This window comes from Scyliorhinus torazame, chromosome 15 (assembly GCF_047496885.1).
Source record: "Scyliorhinus torazame isolate Kashiwa2021f chromosome 15, sScyTor2.1, whole genome shotgun sequence".
Lineage (NCBI taxonomy): Eukaryota > Metazoa > Chordata > Chondrichthyes > Carcharhiniformes > Scyliorhinidae > Scyliorhinus > Scyliorhinus torazame.
In genome coordinates this window covers 88801197-88821672 of record NC_092721.1, presented here as the reverse complement: position 1 = coordinate 88821672, position 20476 = coordinate 88801197, and the positions used below count along the sequence as shown (strand labels likewise).

The window sequence follows — 20476 nt, the reverse complement described above, 5'->3', positions numbered from 1 at the left end:
TTGTTCCCATTTTGTAGCAGGCCCCTCTGCCCCACTGAGGGGCACAAGTCCCACCCTGACCTGCATAAGGTCATCGGCAGAATGTTATTAATCCGGGTTGGGCTTGGTGTCAGCTTGGGGTGGGGTGGGGTGGGGTGGGGTGGGGTGGGGGCAGGAGGAGGAGGAGGAGTACACCTTCCCACCACCCTCATCAAATTCAACCCCTGAAGTAATACTCCACCCAAAGCTTTAAACACTCCGATATCAAAGCTCAAAACTTCTATTCAATGAAACACAGTAAAACTAGATAACATTTTATTGGTACATGGGATGTGGGCATTTAAGAATCAATCAAATTGCAGTGGATCTGAAATCACGTAGGCCAGGGAAGCATGACAGGTTTCCTTTCCTAAAAGGACATTAGTGAACCAGACAGGTTTTTACAACAATCTAAAATAGTTTCATAATCATTAAGACTTTTCATTCCAGATTTTTCAATTCTGCCATGGCAAGATTCAAGCCCAGGTCCCCAGAGCATGACCCATGGCCTTTGGATTACTAGCGACAATACCACTACCTTGGGGCAGCCAAGGACCCGGGTTCGTTCCTGGCCTCGGGTAACTGTCGCTGTGGAGTTTGCACATTCTCCCAGTGTCTGCGTGGGTCTCACCCCTACAACACAAAAGGTGTGCAGGGTAGATGTATTGGCCACACTAAATTGCCCCTTAATTGGAAATTCAAAAAAAAGACAATACCACTACCTCCACAATATGAACAATAATTTCCTCAATGGGTCGTGGCAACAAATTCATGGAGCAATTTTCCTTTAGGATTACATTGTTTATGGTTTCCAACAGTAACAACTGAAGGACAGGTACACTTTAATGAATAGTTTACAGCAAACTCCTGATTAGTGCATGACATTTACAGCTGAAAATCTAATGTTACTGCATCAAACTTTTAACAATAATCAGTAACCATCCATCATCTATTCCCAATTAAGTTGTTCAGTAATCTCATCAAATCGATTTGATTGAGATAGCCCTGCCTTTCCCATTCCAGTGGATAGTTTCATTAAAAATTTATTCTGGAGATTACATTTCTGGACTATGTAGAGCAGGAAGAGGTATGTACAAAATAGATGATTGTAATAACTACAATACAGCCAAGGATGATCAACAAGTAAAACAAGTTCAAATCAGGTTGTAGATCACACGCACACAACACATTTATTGTATTTATCTTTAGTGAGTCCAGTTCTTACATCATAGGTCTACTGAAATCCTCTAGTTTAGCTTATAAAGGCAGATGTGGAAATTGAATTCAACTGTAATACAAATGAGAAAACAACTCACCAGGAAGGGGAAAAACCATCCATGCCAGATTTAAAACAATACCTTTGAAATGTTTGTGTTATGATTCAATTCACATTTTGAAAGTTACCACGGTCCTCTTTCACCACCATCTCTCACAAACCACTTCACATTACAACTGACTGTAACCGAGAACAATAGCACAGGCAAATACATTAACAAGGGTCTGCGAATTTGGTGAGTGATCAGTTATGCCTTTTCAGTGTTAAACTTAGGAACATTTCTATTATTCTACAGTATAAATTGCACATAATAGCCAAGGTTTAGGACAATCCTCTAGAGTGTGTTCATCATTACAATCCTGATAATTCGGATTCAGCACTCATTCATCTTCCATTGTAAGCAAAGTTCTTGAAGAAAATATCTTCTCGATTTCAAGTCATGTATTGAGTTATAGCACGCAGAGCATACAGGAGTTCTGCTTGCATACGTGCCTCCATCAACAGCAAATTAACATGGATCTGAAAGAAAGGAGAATACACTTACTATAGAGTTCACTCAGCACAAAGTAGGCTTAAAGGCAACCCTTGTTTGTGGTGCTGATTTGGTGGAAAGCTAGCTCACCCAATTTTTTGAACACAAGGCAGACTCTGAGGAACTTTAAAAATGGCAGCCTGGACCCGATTCCAGGAATCTCTAATTTTCACTAGTGAGGGAGAAGGGTGTGGGCTGATGCAGGTCCAAGCACTACCCTGCAGTCCCATTCTGGTTTGTTGCATTATGGGGTATGGGATCTCCTAACCCTCTGGAATGGTGAAGTTAGGCCAGCCAAAGATTATGGTTCACAGCCCCTCAGAGGTGTCGTGAACTACATTCTGTATGAGGAAAGCTTTTGAAGAGCAAGTTCAAAAGGTCTTATCCATGCCCAGCTTTGAAGAGCAAGTTCAAAAGCTCTTACCCATGCCCCCTTACCAAGCCATGTCCCTTCAGCCAGCCCTCCATGGCCCCTCATATCCTCCTTACCAAGGTATGCCCCTCCACCCACCTCTTGTAGTTACTCATACCTTCTATGCCTCTCCACCAATTTCCACTGCCCCCCCCCCCCCCCCCCCCCATGTCATCTATGGTTCTCTACCTACTGCCATGATCCCTCATACTCTACACCATGCTTTGCCCATCCACCCCCATGCCAACCTATGGCACTTCCATGCCCATTCACTCTAACAACGGCATGCGAGAGAAATATATTGAAACATCATTCATTCATTGCTTTCTACTTTCTTTTTAAATAATAGCTCTTACGACAGCACTATAAAAGTGTTAATCATCCAGATTCCTTTAAAACACCAATAGCTGAGAAACGGATGATACTTCTATCTTGTCTAAATAAATATTGCATAATGGCCACAATAGATCACCGAGAAAGAGCAATGAATCAGGCAATGGTTTGCCTGGGGCGTAGCGGTTTAAACAAAGTAATGGTCACCTGGGCTGTCAGCCAAGAATGCATACGTGAAGGGTGGCCGGGAGTCAAAACATTCATTAAGCACCACCTATTGAACAGTCGGCATGGCATAAAACGCATGAGAAAATGTTGATCTGGATGTTGTAGTAATCAGCGATTACAATAAGTGTTAACTTGACTGAGTTAATGATACTCCTGCCCAAAATCGACAATTTTAACATCTAACGCCAGTTTTAACACATCTGCAGTGAAGAACTTTCTTATTTTTATACAGTATTTCAAGAGTTAGCTGAGGGTTTATAGGCCTTGAGGGCCACTGAAACTATTCCCACCATTTTGAGGCATAACTGACTGGATGTTCGAGCACAGAGGCCCCTCATCTAGGGAGAATGTACTCAGGTGAGGCCACAGGGACTCGGAGGTTACAGACTCCGTGTCCTCCAGTCGGATTAAAACACAAGTAGCCAGAATTGCAGGACTTAAGTTCTTTCGGCCGATGGCGAAATTGAGAAATGTGATTGGGTGGAAAAGTTGGTTTTGGCGCCGAAAGAGTGGCCGATGCCAGGTACATGCTGAATCGCAATTCTCCGGTGCCTCAACAGCAGCAACAATGCATTCACTCCGCATTTACAGTAAATGCCATTTGCATATTATTAGTGGGCCTGATGCGGTATTCTCCAGGGCCTCCGCGATCCTCCACCGGGGGTGGAGGGGGATGCCTAACTGCGACGTTCCCTTCTGCTTTTTTAAAAAAAAAAATCAGAAAACCGGTGCCGTGGCTGATGAGGGAGAGAGAAGAGATAGGACACGCAGACGTGCGAACATGGGCTGCCGGTCCCGACATTGACCGTGCTGGCTGGGAGGTGACAGGTCGTGGGGTTGTGGGGACCTCCCCACGGGACTGGGACAGTATCTAGGCACGGACCGACATTGCCGCGGACTCCAAGGCAGCCATTTTTCTGCGCATGCCACTGACCACCCACCGTGGCCCTGCAGAGTGCCACCAGCCATAGGAGTGCTCCCACCCCAGCCCCCAATCCCCACCCCACAAGCCCCACCCCACAAGCCCCACCCCACCCCACCCCCCAATCCCCCACCCCCCAATCCCCACCATCCCCTCCCCACCATCCCCACCCCCCAATCCCCACCATCCCCACCCCCCCAATCCACACCCCCCCAATCCCCAACCCCCCAATCCCCACCATCCCCTCCCCACCATCCCCACCCCCCAATCCCCACCATCCCCACCCCCCCAATCCCCACCACCCCAATCCCCACCATCCACACCATCCCCACCCCCCCAATCCCCACCATCCCCACCCCCCCAATCCCCACCATCCCACCCCCCCACCACCATCCCCACCCCCACCCCCCCATCCACCCAATCCCCTCCCCACCATCCCCAACCCCCCATCCGCACCCACCAATCCCCACCATCCCCCCCCCATACCCCACATCCCCACCCCTCAATCCCCACCCCCCAATCCCCATCCCCACCACCCACCATCCCCACCACCCAATCCCCCAATCCCCCAATCCCCACCACCCTCACCCCCCAATCCCCACCACCCTCACCCCCCAATCCCCCCCCCCATCCCCACCCCCCCCATCCCTATCCCCCCCCATCCCCACCCCCCCATCCAATCCCCACCATCCCAACCCCCCCCATCCCCCCCCCCCCCCCACCCAACCCCCAATCCCCACCCCCCGGCCCGCAGTTCACCATCCCACCTTAACCGGCCGTCACCTGCTGGCGGGGCAACACGCGGCCCACACAAGGGCAACAGACACAGTAGACCCTATGGGGTGGGCACCGGATTGGGAGGGGGGCACGGAACGTACCATTGGCAAGGGCAGCACCAACCGACAGTGTCCCTAGCAACAGGACAGGCACCAGGGCCAGAGGCCCCTACATGCAGGGATAGAGTCCGCAGTGCTAACTGGGTACACCATGTAGCGCGTTGGACCTTTTTGGGCACGGGGGTATGCTCCATGCTAACATGTCAGCCTTTCACCCACTGCAAACGACGGATATTGGAATATAACATAATAATCTTTATTGTCACAAGTAGGCTTATATTAACACTGCAATGAAGTTACTATGAAAAACCCCTAGTCGCCACACTCCGGCGCCTTTTCCGGTACACAGAGGGAGAATTCAGAATGTCCAAATTAATTAACAGCACGTCTTTCGGGACTTGTGGGAGGAAACCGGAGCACCCGGAGGAAACCCACACAGACACAGGGAGAATGTGCAGACTCCACAAGAGTGACCCAAGCCGGGAATCGAACCTGGGACCTTGGCACTGTGAAGCAACTGCTAACCACTGTGCTGCCGTGCTGCCCAATACTCCGGTACTGAGAGTGTGGATTGTATAGGGTGTATGTGTACTCCATATACCCCGGTGCTGAGTGTGTGGTTTGTATAGGGCGTCTGTACTCTATATACCCCGGTGCTAAGAGTGTGGATTCCATAGGGCGTCTGTATTCTATATACCCTAGAGCAGAGTATGAATTGTTAGGGTGTGTATTCTATATACCCCAGAGCCGAGAGTGTGAATTGCATAGGGTCAGTGTATTTTATATACCCCAGAGCTGAGAGTGTGAATTGTATAAGGTGTCTGTACTCTTATATACCCCGGTGCCGAGTGGTTTACCAATGGGGACCTTCCTGCTTGTCGCCGCAGCCCTGGGTGATCCACTGCTGCTGTACGATATGAAGCTGCTGGAGAAGGAGGACGCTATAGCAGCGCAGCGTGCCCCAGGCGAACAGGAGGCAGCCGCTTGAGGATGAAGATTCGCCCACCCAACAGGTCGAGGGGGAGGTGCAAAGGAGGCACCGCATGAGGCTCCCAGTGTACCGGAAGCACCTGTCATTCGAGGATCTTCCGGACCGGGCATGCCGAAGACTCCAGCTGAGCACGCCGACAGTGCAACATATCTGTGGGGTCATGGCGCACCTGGCACCATGGGGGAATGGGAGAGGACCTCCGGTGGCAGTCAAGGTGAAGGTTGCCCTGAATATCTACGCCATGGGGTCCCTTCAGGTGTTCAGTGGTGACCTGTCCGGGATCTCGGTGCTCAGTGCACAGATGCATCCACACTATCATGGATCATGGAGGCCCTACATGCCCAGAAGGCACAATATAATGTGGGGACAATGGTACCGGGGGGCCCGGCTGCTGCTTGGGTGTCCCAGATGGCACGGTGACGTATGTTCTGCTCGTTGCCCATGTGATGAGCAATGGGGGTGGGGTGGGGGAAGAGAAAGAGTCCGAGGCGCGGTTGACGAATGTGATATAAAATAGTTACTTTAAAGATATTAGTTACTGTAATGTAGATATAGGCCGGTCTAATTCTGTTAGTTCACAGACAAAAGATTTCAGAACTCATGGTAAGGAAAGGGGGAGGGCGTCCAGTGGAGGAGGAGAAAAGGATGCTGGGTAATTGGAGGCCAGGGGAAGGGATGAGAAGTGAGCCAATTAGGATGTATGGCCAGGTCAGGAGGGGTATAGGATGGCCTATGGGAATCGTGTCTGTGAAACTTGATGCCATTTTGAATGTGATGGTAGAGATTGCTTTGTTCTACAGAATCACTCGATTCTGTAGACCTAGGAGACTGCTTGTGTTCTCGTTGTATGTGAAACGAGTCAGACATGCAAGTCGAATAAAAATAACTAATGCTATGCCTGCAAATCCATCTAGAGTTTTATTGAGGCCAGACTGACGGGTAAAGAATTTAAGATTTCTCACGGTTGTGTTCTGACACATCCCTTGCGGGAGTAACCAACATGGGCCCCATCCACCACCTCCTCCCTCAGTATGCCCGGTGGCCCCCGTGCTATTCAATGGGACTGGGGTGTGAGTGGGCTAACCACAGAGGCTCCCTCACCACCTGGCGCTGCCAGTCCTGGAGGCCCGCTCTCGTCTCGACTAGGGTCTGCATGCTCAGGGCCATGGTGAACAGGGAGTGGACCACCTCCATCTGGGACTGCGCCTCAAGCTGCGACTGTGCCACCAGCTTCTGGGTATGTGCCACATCAAACCATCTCCCTCTGGGCCATCTCCCTGTAGCTTCGTACTGCATCGGCCAGCGCCCGGGCAATGCCGCCGTTGCTGTAAGCCATGGCCTGCTGTGACTGGGCTATGCTGCAATGTCCAGGTGTCACATGGCTACCTGTGAAAGGCCAATCCTGTCCTGGGCCTCCCACCACCTGCACAGATTGCCCCAGGCCTTGGACATCCGGACCCATGCTGAAACCTTCACCTGCAGAGCCTCCACCAGGGACGCCACCCGTGCAGTGTTGGTCTGGGTGGCATGCATGGTCAGCACCACCTCTTGCACGCTGTTGGACTCCTCTAACTGCACCTGCAGGTGCTGCATGCTTGCCGACAACCCCTCATGCAGTCCCTGGATCTGTGACTGCATCTCCACAATCGATGGGACCGTTCATTCCAGAAGCCCGAAATCCACCTGGACAGCAGTTAGTCCCTGGGGTCAGCCTGCCCTCTGAACTGCCACCACCTGCGCACCAGTTAGTGCCCCAGGAGCCTCTCCACCAAATTGCCCAACTGAGAGGAGCGTCTCTGGGATAGTGAAGGGTGTTGGAGATAGTTGTGACGGGAAGTCAGTGTCATCCCTGGACTGGATCTCCAGTATGTCTCGGGATGCGGGTCGGTGGTTCTCGTCCGTGTTGGTCTCGTCATCGTCTCTGGTTGTGGCTGGGGGACATTGGAAGGGCCCACCCTATCACCAGCAGCTCCTGTGGACACAGGCTGGCTGTAGCCAGACACACTCCACTGGGCCCACCCCATCACCAGCAGCTCCTGCGGATACAGGCTGGCTGTAGCCAGACACACTCCACTGGGCCCACCCCATCACCAGCAGCTCCTGCGGACACAGGCTGGCTGTAGCCAGACACACTCCACTTTGAACCCAAGTTACATTTTGTGGATTTCTCCTCAAAATTCCGTGAGATGATTCTTCTACTGTGAGCCACCTTATTACATTGCACTCTCACTTCCATAGTGATTTCATATTCCACTTTCAAAAGACACAATTTCAATCTTCTTTTAAACGATGCTTTCCCTCAACTGTGTCCACCAATTTTCACTTCCAGGATTTACATCTCCCCTTCAGGTTTTTGTCTTGACTATTACACAAACTCTTCACAATTGCTTTATCTATCGATTTCCAGACCATTAGATTGGCACCAAACTTTTGATTTACCTCGGAAGTCTACTTTCTCATTTCAAATCTGGTTGCTGCAATTACCTCTTCAATTCAGGACACTATCTGCTTAATTTTCCTTAACAGTATCATGTTCAACTTCTTCCCTTAACTTCAACCTTCTTAAAACATTTGTTCTGTCCCAATTCCCTGGTTCTTTGGGAAGACTGCCTTTTTGCAGTTTCCTTGTTCTGCCCAGCTTTTCTTCTGGCAGATCGGAGATATTTTCACTCTCCGGCTTCCCATCTTCAACTGAAAATTAATTCAAACTAAACTCAAAAGGCATCCTACCCAAAAAGTGCCAACCAGTTACTAAGCAACAACTTTTACTTCTCCAAGCTTGTATTTACTTTTCACACCGTAATTTCAAGCAGTTTGAATTGAAACCACAACCCCCACACAAAATCCTGTGTCTAGTATTAGTCAAACCAAATGTTTACTTGTCCTTACACAGAAACACTAAATTAAGCCCACTAAAATGATACCTTTTTGCTAATATTTAACATTACAAATATAAATCTCTTAAAACTACCTTTGTTTTCCTAACACCTTGTCCTTCTAGATAGTAGTGATCATGGGTTTGGAAGGTGTTGCTTAAGCAGCCTTGGCGAGTTCCTGCAGTGCATCTTGTAGATGGCACACACTACTGCCACTGTTCGTCGGTGGTGGAGGGAGCGATCGTTTGTGGAACGGGTACAGTCAAGCAGGCTGCTGTGTCTTGGATGGTGTTGAGCTTCTAGAGTGTTGTTGAAGCTGCACTCATCCAGGCCAAGTGGAGAACATTGCATTACACTTCTGACTTGTGCTTTGTAGATGCTGGACAGGCTATGGGGTGGCTGGATGCGAGTTACTTGCCACAGGACTCCTAGCCTCTTATCTGCTCTTATAGCACATTATTAACATGGCTTGCCCAGTTCAGTTTCTGCTCAAAGGTAACCCCAATGTTGATAGTAGGGTATTCAGCAGTGGTAACACCACGGTCTGTCAAGGGGTGATGGTTAGATTTGTTCTTATTGGAGATGGTCATTCCTCATCTACAAGTTTGCTGACAACACGATCATAGTGAGGTTGGATCTCGAACAACGAAAAGTCAGAATACAGGAGGAAGATAGAGAACCTAGTGAAGTGGAATGATGACAACAATCTCTTCCACGATGCCAGCAAAACAAGAGCTGGTCATTGACTTCAAGAAGCAAAGTACTGTACCCACCCCTGTCAGCATCAACGGGGCCAAAGTGGAGATGGTTAGCAGCTTCAAATTCCGAGGTGTGCACATCACCAAAAATCTGTCCTGGTCCATCCATGTTGACGCTATCACCAAGAACGCACAACAGCGCCTATACTTCCTCAGGAACCTAAGGAAATTTGGCATGTCCACATTAACTCTTACCAATTTTTACAAATGCACCATAGAAAGCATCCTAGCTGGCTGCATCACAGCCTGGTATGGCAACTGCTCAGCCCAAGGCACGTCAGAGAATCGTGAACACCGCCCAGTCCATCACATAAACCCGCCTCCCATCCACTGACTCCATCTACACCACCCGCTGCCTTGGGAAAGCGGGCAGCATAATCAAAGACCCCCTCCCACCCGGCTTACTCACTCTTCCAACTTCTTCCATCGGGCAGGAGATACAAAAGTCTGAGGACACGCATGAACAGACTCAAAAACAGCTTCTTCCCCGCTGTTACCAGACTCCTAAACGACCCCCTTATGGACTGACCTCATTAATACTACACTGCTGTATGCTTCACCCGATGCTGGTGTCTATGTATTTATATTGTGTACCTTATGTTGTCCTATTATGTATTTTCTTTTCATGTACTAAATGATCGGTTTGAGCTGCATGCAGAACTTTCCACTGTACCTCGGCACACGTGACAATACACAAATCCTATATTATCCTATCCTGGCACTTGATACTAGTCAGCCAAAGCCTGGATATTGTTCAGGTCTTCCTTCACTTGGACATATAACTAATATATAGGAGTCATGAATGGTTCTGACCATTATCCAGCCATCAGTGAACAATCCCACTTCTGACCTTATAATGGAAGGAGGATCATTGATGAAGCAGCTGAACGATGGTTGAGCCTAGGACACTACCCTGAGGAACTCCTGCAGTAATGTCCTTGGTATGAGATGATCGACCTGCAACCACCACGATCATCTTCCTTGATCCCTTGTACTAGGAATATAAAGTGACGACAGTTTCCGCTTGAATTGCTGCACGTGATTAAAGCCAAGAAAAAAAATGAGCTCTACTAACGCCTCTCCATATTGAAAGGGCATCAAAATTGAGCAGTGAAGTGGGTGGGGAGGAAACACGAGAAATGCACAATCAAAACAGGCTGTCATTTAAACCATAGAACCGGAATACTGATGGATTTCAACCTTTAAAAATTCCATGGTGGTTGTTGTCCAGAATATTAGTTTGATTGTTAGAGCGACAGCAGCATGTCAGGAGATTTATCTGAACAGGGACGATGTATTGTGGGGATAGAAACGAAGTGCAGTGTAAATTGTCAGGGCCACTCACTCCTGTTAGGGAATAGAGTTGATTTGATTTATTGTCATGTAAACGGAGGTACAGTGAAAAGTATTTATCTGTGAGCAGCTCAACATTTTGTGGTGTTATAGGAATAAGCCATAGGTTTTAAGTTTAATTTATATTTCTGCATTCGTGTGTTCAGAAAAGGGAAACCGGAGTTTTGGATTCACTTCAGAGTGATGCCTACATATCTGTGGGTTTGGCTGTATACCTGCATTTTATCAAGGTTTTCCGACTCTTGGAGGGAGATTAAAACAAAGTAGAAAAAAAAAAAAAAACTGGGCTGTTGTCTAGCAACAGGTGACCCACACAGACAAGTTTTAGAAAAAAAGTTTTAGTTCAGCTCGAAACAGGTGCTAGTGGGAGCTGGACAGGAGAGTAAATTGTGGAAAGCAGAATTCCCAAAAGAACACAAAAAGGTTCCAGAAACCATGGAGTAGGACAAAAAAACAACAACCTGGAAGACAGATAAGTTAAGGACCAAGGACAGGAATCTGAACAATGTCCTGTTCAATGAAATTAAAGAGGAGAGGTAAGCTTTGAACTAAAGAGAGAAACTGTGGAGAGCAGAATCAAGGCAGAGTAGGCTTGCGAGAAGCCAAAAGATCAGAGGACACAGCCAAAAGTTGGTGACTCCTTACTATGGGCCTGTGAAGCAATAGTATTCTATTATGCCGACTGAGTATCTGGGTGTGTGTGTGGGGGGGGGGGTTGGTTGGGGGGGGGGAAGAGAAGCTTGAATGCATATGGTGATCCAGGGCATCCAGGAAAGGATCAGAAGGAGAGGTTGAAACCCTGGAGGTGAAACCTTGTTGAAGATGTCCAAGTGAAAGCATAGTTTGGGAGGAAATTCCAAGATAAGTTCTTTGAGAGTGGAGATTGAAAACCCAAGTTAAAAGACAGAATTTCGGAGACACTCATTGGCTCATGGCGTGATAAGTATCGCGAGAAATACATGGACTTTGCTTTGGATGGCATCTGTCACTTGGTTTCAGAGTGTGGTGTGTCCAACCACAGGTCACCTATTGGTTTACATGGACTATCCTTACTGTGAACACAAGATAGATTTTGCAATTTGTGTTATCTTTACAAATCTGGGGTGCATATTTGGAGCAAGGGAGTAATGTAATATAGTTCATCTTCTCTTGTTCAATAAATGTTTACTCTTTTATTAAAAGTTCATCAGCAGATTCCGGAGACTCAGTTTAGCAGCTGCCCTCAAGTTAGGATCGATCAAGTCAGGTTCCTCCCCGACTTATCCAGTGATATCAGCTGGGATCGTAACACTCCTCCTGTGCATTGACAAATCCATTTGTTGTAGAAGCACAATGAAGAGTCTAATGCTGGAGTCAGTACAAATTATGGTTTAACCATTGTCGTGGAAATTATAATAAAGACAAATTCTTAGAGGTTCGAATTAAGGAAATTTATTTACACAAATATTTGCGGAGTGAGAGAGATCTAGCTGCATAGCCATTCCACAGCACTGAGATTCGACCAAAGAAAGCATATCTTTACAGTCTGAAATAACTGCTTGAAGTAAACAGCTGTTTATATTAAATAGACTTTGGAAAGTACATAAGGTGAAATACGTAGTACATATATGTTCTTGCCCTTGGCTAAAAACAACTCGAGTGCGCATTTTAGCATCTTTCGGCAGACAATGTGTTATCATAAGACCGAGACCAAAATACTAAGCAGTATTTTGTTTACGTTACCTGACCTACTTATTTTCATTCAAAAGCAGTGTTGAACTATAGTCAAGCATTTCCCAGCATGCTTCTAAGTGGGCAACTCATTAATTTCCCTTCCACAGCCATCCATCCCTTATACCATGCAACTTTCATCAACACCAATACTTCTGCTGTAAGCAGTGGACAATGTGCTTTTGGTCAAGGCTTAAATACAGTAATGGTTAATTGGATGGGGAACTATAGGACACCTGGTGCTTTAGAATGGTTACCCAATGATGAGTTAGTGCCTTAGAACAGAATGAGGGGGGACAGATTTCTTTCTTGTTTTTTTAAAAATGAAAAGAAATGAGAATTTATTTTGCTTTTTTGTTAATATGAAAGAGGGTTGGATTGCCTACATGCTAATTGGGCTCAGCAAGAAACATATCTTAACTTGGATGTACTCACCTTTTCAGAGTGTTTGAATTGTCGCCAATAGCTATCATACATGCGTTTTGTGGTTCTTTCAGGGTAGCAGGTCACAGTCTTGATATAAACCTTCAGGCTTCGTTCTAATAACTGATTGACTTCACCATAATCATAATCATCATACCTTTAACAAAATAAAGTAATTGATTCCAAATATTAAATCTTTTTAAGCAGCAGCCACAACAACAAAAAAACAACACTTACTTATTTCACTTCCTTGGTGCACGATTTGACTTTCAAAACGATATACAAAATCATGGAACACCATTTGCAAATAGAGTGGAAAACAAGTCAAATGAAATTGCTCTTGGTTTTTTCTTAGAATAGTTTGTTGCCATCTTGTCAACACAACTTGAAGAATTGAAGGCCAAATTAGTCCAAGTTTTTGCATTTGGAGAAAATGGTTAATCCTAAGGTTCAGGATTTTTTTCCCCCTTTATTCTTTCATGGCATGTGGGCATTTGTTGTCCAGGGCTACCCTGGAACAGAATCGTTTGCTAGGCTGTTTCAGAGGCCAGTTAAAAGTCAACACTGCTCTGGATCTGGAGTCATATGTAGGCCAGACTCTGTAAAAATGACAGATTTCTTTCCTCACATTTCTGAACTTATCTTTCAAAATATTCAGAGTTTTTGTCTCACTTGTCTTGTATTATCCAAAGTTCACTCCGACTTTTTACATCCTGCAAAAAGGCTGTTTAAACATCAAGTTGATTTAATTTATTTCAGATATGATGCTTTACCTTATGCCAAACATGCAATGAACATAGTTCCATATAGCTCTTCTTAACATGGTTGTGTCCACATCTTCATGTATAGCCATAGTGTTGTACGTTAGGTTGCGGACCATACGAAACTTTTCATCCAGCAGTTGGCCAATATCAGAATAAAGTCGGTTAACAAGAGAAAAACCATGGTCCTCCCAGGAGTAGTCCTGAAGAAAAAAAGATTGAAATCCCAAGGAGGTTCATAGGGGGAATATGAAGAAAAGATGGGTAGCAATATAGACAATTTTCTTTAGTCAAGAAAACAGGGTTAAAAAAAAAAAAACAAGCAGAACATATGGTTAGACAGGAGGCTCAATAGCTAAGAGAAATACTTTGGATAATAATTTTGTTCCCGTTTCCTGGCACTGGAAACTTCTACATTTTTAGAAATGTTTTTTTTTTTAAAAAGGAAGAAATTCACCATAGTTTCGCTGCTTTAAAATTATGATTCTTATTGGCAACATACAAATCTAGGCATAGTATAATGGCTAAACAGAGTACTCCCAACTTTAGGCTTACCAGAGGTAACTGCTGAGTAACAACCTATTCTGTCTACTGATGAACTCTAATGGAGTGAATCTGAAAACATGGAGTTTTAGACAGTCATCTGGACACCCAATGCAAATAAAATGCTTCACTTTTCCATACAAGGTGACCTTCATTATTAAGCCTCAGTAGAGCTCTGAATGATGGACACATTTGTTAAGCAGGTTTATCACTTGGGAGTTCAACCGTTAATATTTAATGAATCTCTAATCTCATGATTTATTGGGCAAGAATGTAGTTAATCCCATCTGGTCATTTAACAGAATAATCTATGCTTTACACACCAATACAAACAAGAAAAAAATGCAAATTCCACAACAGTGTATCACAAAGCACTTTACAGCCAATGAAGTACTTCTTGAAATATAATCATTGTCGTATTGTAGGAAATGTGGCAGCCAATATTCACTTAGTAAAATCCCACGAGCAGCAATTTGTTATTAACAATAATCCTGTTTATAGTGATGTTGATTGAGGGATAAATGTTGGCCAGGACTCCAGGGATAAATAGCACCATGGGATATTTTCCATCCAACCCAGTAGACAGATGGGATGGCAGCCCTGATTTTTGTACTTGAGCATTGTGGTGGAACTTGAACCTAGAACCTTTGTGATTCCAAGGCAATCGTGCTATCAAAGGAGCCATGGCTGACACACAAATATGGCAGAAGATGGAATTATCATCATGCTTGGACTTGGATACAAATGTTGCAGAAGCAATGTTCACTGACTTATTGTAGTAGGAAAACCACTGATCTCCATTCCTGTACGGTGGATGGCAAATTGGCCAGATTTCCCTTTATTGAATCAGGAGTATTGACATTGGGCTGACAATACCAATATGGTTAGTAGTGGACAACAAGAATATCCACAACTATATAGTTCTTCTACATAGCAGAAGGTGGCCGTACGGCCAGTCATGTTCATTCCCGCTCTCTGCAAGAGCAATTGTCCTGGTGCCACTCCCTCACTTACAACACATGACAATGCAAAACCCTAGGATCAGCATCTAGCAAGCTATGCTCTCTCTTCCAGATTTTGCAATGATTCACCGTTCATTGCAAAAATCATGGTCATTCTCTGGGTTCCTGATGGGTTAATTGCAGCCCAAAACCAAATGTTTGTAGTTACATTTGAAATACTTTGCCCATTAGTATTGTTCACATACATTTACAGTTGCTTTCACTTTCGCCCCGATTGATCATATTCTATTTTTGATTTGCGATATAGAGATGAGGAATTGCCATACTTGATAAATTCTTTGATTTCTGATCATTCTTGAACAGCTGAGAATGTCAAGCATGTGTTCCAGGATGGTGTAAACATTTAACATTATAAATCATTAATTGTTCAGGTTTATGAAAGGTTGTTCTCGCGCATTTGAAAATCTTAAATTTTAAAAAGCACATTTTTCCCCAGAGGACATGGATTATAAAAGGAAACTAGATCTAAATGTGGAGCACCCATTCACGTGCAAGGAAACAATAATCCTGACAACTCCATTCCTATTTAGATGAAATGAAAGCAAGAGTTCTATTTTCATTGCTCTCAAATCTCACCCTTCACAAATCGGAGACAAATTACCTGTGCTCTGAATGTAGGAAGGTGATCATCTCCTCGTCTGGCAAAATCCTTATACCCAAAGCTTGGGTCGTCTACATATCGTGAGGTGTAAGAGGTTGAGATCAACTCATCTTCATAAGCTGTTGGGTCATTAAGTTCAATGCATAAGTAACGTAAGCATGAAGGACAAATTCAGCCTCTTCCTATGGTAAAGAAAACAAAACAATACCAGAAGAAGTGGAAGGTTTTGTTGAATATTTAGGATGGAAGGGGCAAAATAAAGGCAGACTTCCTGCCCTTTAGTAATCGGGCGTTATGTAGTCATTAATAATTCATGTGCCAAAGTACATCTAAGCATCACTTGCACCAATTTACAAATCAGAAATAATCGTTTTAAAAATTCAACCAACCTTAATGGTAATGCTATAGATCCAGAATTGTAATCACAAAATATTTCTTCATTTTGCATTCTATCTGCTCATTCCACAATGCCATTGTGTATACGTTTCCAATTAGAGCATTTCGAAGATTAACTCAGTGCCTGGGCCTCTGCTACCCTTTCTAGAAAAGTCTTGTTCCCTATAGAAAAACTTCCTGCTACTAGACCTACTTGTCTTGTGCTGCACTAAATTAGTCTCTTGCTTTATAGTGCATGAATAATTTATTTGGTTAAACATATTTACATAGATACATAGAACATACAGTGCAGAAAGAGGCCATTCGGCCCATCGAGTCTGCACCAACCCACTTAAGCTCTCACTTCCACCCTATTCTTGTAACCCAATAACCCCTCAAACCTTTTGGTCACTAAAGGACAATTTAGCATGGCCAATCCACCTAACCTGCACATCTTTGGACTGTGGGAGGAAACTGGAGCACCCGGAGGAAACCCTCGCAGACACGGGGAGAACGTGCCGACTCCGCACAGACAGTGATCCAGCGGGGAATCGAACCTGGGACCCTGGAGCTGTCAAGCCACAGTGCTATCCACTTGTGCTACCGTGCTGAGGTTGAAGAGACCTTGTGTAGTTATTTCCCTTTTTTACCACTTGATACCATGGATCGACCTTCATCTGCATTACCTCCTAGTTTTAAAAGGCCCTTATGACATGACGATAACTGTATACAGGTACAGAAATGGAACTCTGACCAGCACACTGCACAACAATAAATATAATTTCTGGAGGGGTGAACATAACTGATTTAGCTACATCAGCAAGCATCCTATTTGTCATAATATTTAGACACCATTAGGGCAGCACGATGGTGCAGTGGTTAGCACTGCTGTCTCACGGCACCGAGGAGCTGGGTTCGATCCCGGCCCTGGGTCACTGTCCGTGTGGAGTTTGCACATTCTCCCAATGTCTGCATGGGTCTCACCCCCTCAACCCAGAGATGTGCAGGGTAGGTGGATTGGCCACACTAAATTGCCCCTTAATTGGAAAAGAAAATGAATTGGGTACTCTGGAATTAAAAAAAATATATATTTAGTCACAGTGGTAATTTAACAGCTCACTTAATCTGGTTGAATCTTTCAAACCATATTTAAATCAGTTTTAAGCCCAAGAACAAGTAAATAACCTTTCCCAAATTTACTAAAAATTGTCAAAAATACAATGCACAAGAGGCGATTAATTTCTCCTATTCTGGAACATTTTGCATTTGCAATGCCACCTTTCCACATCGGTGAGAATTGCGGTTGTTTGATCCAAGGAAATATCAGCACTTTTTGACAGGAAGTTTCCATATATTCCACTTACAAGTGATACATACAACATATGCAGAGTTCTCATCGAGTTTGCTCCACCATTCAATCATTCCAGGGACATTCTTGTGAACCTCCTCAGGATGCTCCCCAAAGCCAGCATATCCTTCCTTAGACACAGGCTGCTCCCCTTGGAGAGATCCGGATCCCACCACAATGTGGCAAAAAAACAATAGTCACCAATTAAGGTCAATCAAGGACCCCCTATCTGACAACCTCCCATGATCAAATCGGCTCCCTAGCGAGCAGTCATGCGGGCGCCCTTCAGCACACCCATTTAAAAACTTGAAATTAGGGCAATGGCTGCTGTGCGAATCGGAGGTGGTGAGTTATCATCTTGAAAATCAGGCAATCAACCCGGGGGCATCAGGGCTGCTGCCCTGGTGCTTGGGCAGGTGGGGGAGACCCAGGGGGAGCGGGCCCGTAGTCCCCAATGGCCACCCCCCAGATCGTATATACCCATAACAGGGGCAACTTCAGCTGCTGCATGTCCGTCCTACTGAATGCCCCCAGGACAAAGCTCTGCCGTGGTAATTTGAAGGTCATTAACTCCTACTGACCATGGCGGCCTCTGGCCACACAGCTGAAAGCTAAAACAAATAGGGAATTGGCAATGTTAGTAATGTGAGCACTTCATTGCTCCCAAGTGAATTCCCACAGGTACACGGGCCATGTGTGCACAACAGTTACATCCTGTGGCAGTTGGAGATCCCCAGAGTCTTCGAGGAACACCCCAGGATGACCGGTTGGTTCTTGGGAATAAGGGGTATCCGCTTAGGCCCTGGGTAATGACGCGAGTAGGGAGGCCAGAGAGCAATGCAGAGACCCAATATAACAAGGACCATGTGGCCTCCCGGGCTGTCATTAAGAGGTGTACTGGATTGCTTAAAATGCAATTCCGATGCCTCGACTGCTCTGGTGGTGCATTGCTGTACCCTCCACAACTTGGCACAGCAGCAGGGAGACGTGCTCGAAGTGGAAGACGAGGAACATGTGGCCTCGTCAGAGGAGGAGGAGCCAGACCATGAGGGGCTGGAGGATGAGCCTGGAGAGGACCCGCGGGAGCAGCTTTACATTCCAGGTGACCCCCACCGCCCCCATCTCAAGTAAGTCATTTCCACCAAGAGGGGTCACCCAACACCTTAGGCACCAGGTCCACCAAGATGGCCACCAAACCCATCAACACAACAAAACAAAGAAAAATCTATAGTCAGTCAGCAAATTATTCCTGCCCATCCCCTACCCCCACCTCCCCGCCCCCAAAGACTACCACAACCAAATGACCAAGGCGGCAGACTATTATCTGAATGGCCATGGGGAATGTGCAACGAGACCTGGATGTCCTTGTAAAGGCAAGCATGTCGGAGGTAAAGGCGGCAAATGGCATGTTGGCCTGCATAGCGAGAGGATTAGAGTACTGGAACAGGGATATCTTGGTACAGTTATACAGGGCCTTGGTGGGGCCACACCTGGAATAGTGTGCGCAGTTTTGGTCTGAGGATGTTCTTGCTCTAGAAAGAATGGAGCGAAGATTTACCAGATTGATTCCTGGGATGGCAGGATGGACTTCTTGACTTCCAAAAGGATATCTTGACTTCCAAAAGGCCTTTGATAAGGTGCCTCATGGGAGACTGCTGAGTAAAATAAGGGCCCATGGTATTCGAGGCAAGGTACTAACATGGATTGACGATTGGCTGTCAGGCAGAAGGCAGAGAGTTGGGATAAAAGGTTCTTTTTCGGAATGGCAACCGATGACAAGTGGTGTCCCGCAGGGTTCAGTGTTGGGGCCACAGCTGTTCACTTTATATATTAACGATCTAGATGACGGGACTGGGGGTATTCTGGCTAAGTTTGCCGATGATACAAAGATAGGTGGAGGGGCAGGTAGTATGGAGGAGGTGGGGAGGCTGCAGAAAGATTTAGACAGTTTAGGAGAGTGGTCCAAGAAATGGCTGATGAAATTCAACGTGGGCAAGTGCGAGGTCTTGCACTTTGGAAAAAAGAATAGAGGCATGGACTATTTTCTAAACGGTGACAAAATTCATAATGCTGAAGTGCAAAGGGACTTGGGAGTCCTAGTCCAGGATTCTCTAAAAGGTAAACTTGCAGGTTGAGTCCGTAATTAAGAAAGCAAATGCAATGTTGTCATTCATCTCAAGAGGTTTGGAATATAAAAGCAGGGATGTACTTCTGAAGCTTTATAAAGCATTAGTTAGGCCCCATTTAGAATACTGTGAGCAATTTTGGGCCCCACACCTCAGGAAGGACATACTGGCACTGGAGCGGGTCCAGCGGAGATTCACACGGATGATCCCAGGAATGGTAGGCCTAACATACGATGAACGTCTGAGGATCCTGGGATTATATTCATTGGAGTTTAGGAGGTTGAGGGGCGATCTAATAGAAACTTACAAGATAATGAATGGCTTAGATAGGGTGGATGTAGGGAAGTTGTTTCCATTAGCAGGGGAGACTAGGACCCGGGGGCACAGCCTTAGAATAAAAGGGAGTCACTTTAGAACAGAGATGAGGAGAAATTTCTTCAGCCAGAGAGTGGTGGGTCTGTGGAATTCATTGCCACAGAGGGCGGTGGAGGCTGGCACGTTGAGTGTCTTTAAGACAGAAGTTGATAAATTCTTGATTTCTTGAGGAATTAAGGTCTATGGAGAGCGGGTAAATGGAGTTGAAATCAGCCATGATTGAATGGCGGAGTGGACTCGATGGGCCGAATGGCCTTACTTCCGCTCCTATGTCTTATGGTCTTATGGGCATACGAGGAAGAGATGGAGTTGGTTAGGATTATAGTCGCTGGAGTTCAGAAGAATGGATTGGGGGGGGGGGGGGAAATCTCAAGAGTAATATACAATTATAACAGGATTAGACAGGATAGATGAAAGAAGGATGTTCTCAATGGTGCGAGTGTCTAGAACCAGTGGTCACAGTCTGAGGATATGGAATAGTCCATTTAGGACAGAGACGAGGAGAAATTTCTTCACCCAGAAAATGGTGAGCCTGTGGAATTCGCTTCCACAGAAAGTAGTTGAGTTCAAAAGATTGTACGTTTTCAAGAAGCAAAGAAACAGTTAGATATAGCACTTGCAGTGAAGAGGATCAAAGCAGATGAGGTAATAGTGAGA

The 20476-nt window shown here is 45.7% G+C and overlaps 1 protein-coding gene across 3 annotated transcripts in view; it reads right to left on the bottom strand.

The window, feature by feature from the left end:
* Positions 1 to 1182: 1182 nt before the first annotated feature.
* The window catches only part of LOC140391672 (sestrin-3-like), a 111341-nt gene continuing 92047 nt past the window's right edge, over positions 1183 to 20476 (bottom strand). For all 3 annotated transcript variants that reach the window (XM_072476401.1, XM_072476402.1, XM_072476403.1), the window contains 4 exons: positions 15596 to 15714; positions 13442 to 13632; positions 12681 to 12825; positions 1183 to 1813 (listed from right to left, as the gene is read on the bottom strand). In XM_072476401.1, the coding sequence (XP_072332502.1) occupies positions 1727 to 1813; positions 12681 to 12825; positions 13442 to 13632; positions 15596 to 15714 (542 nt within the window). In that variant the 3' untranslated portion in view covers positions 1183 to 1726. The remainder of the gene's footprint in view (positions 1814 to 12680; positions 12826 to 13441; positions 13633 to 15595; positions 15715 to 20476) is intronic.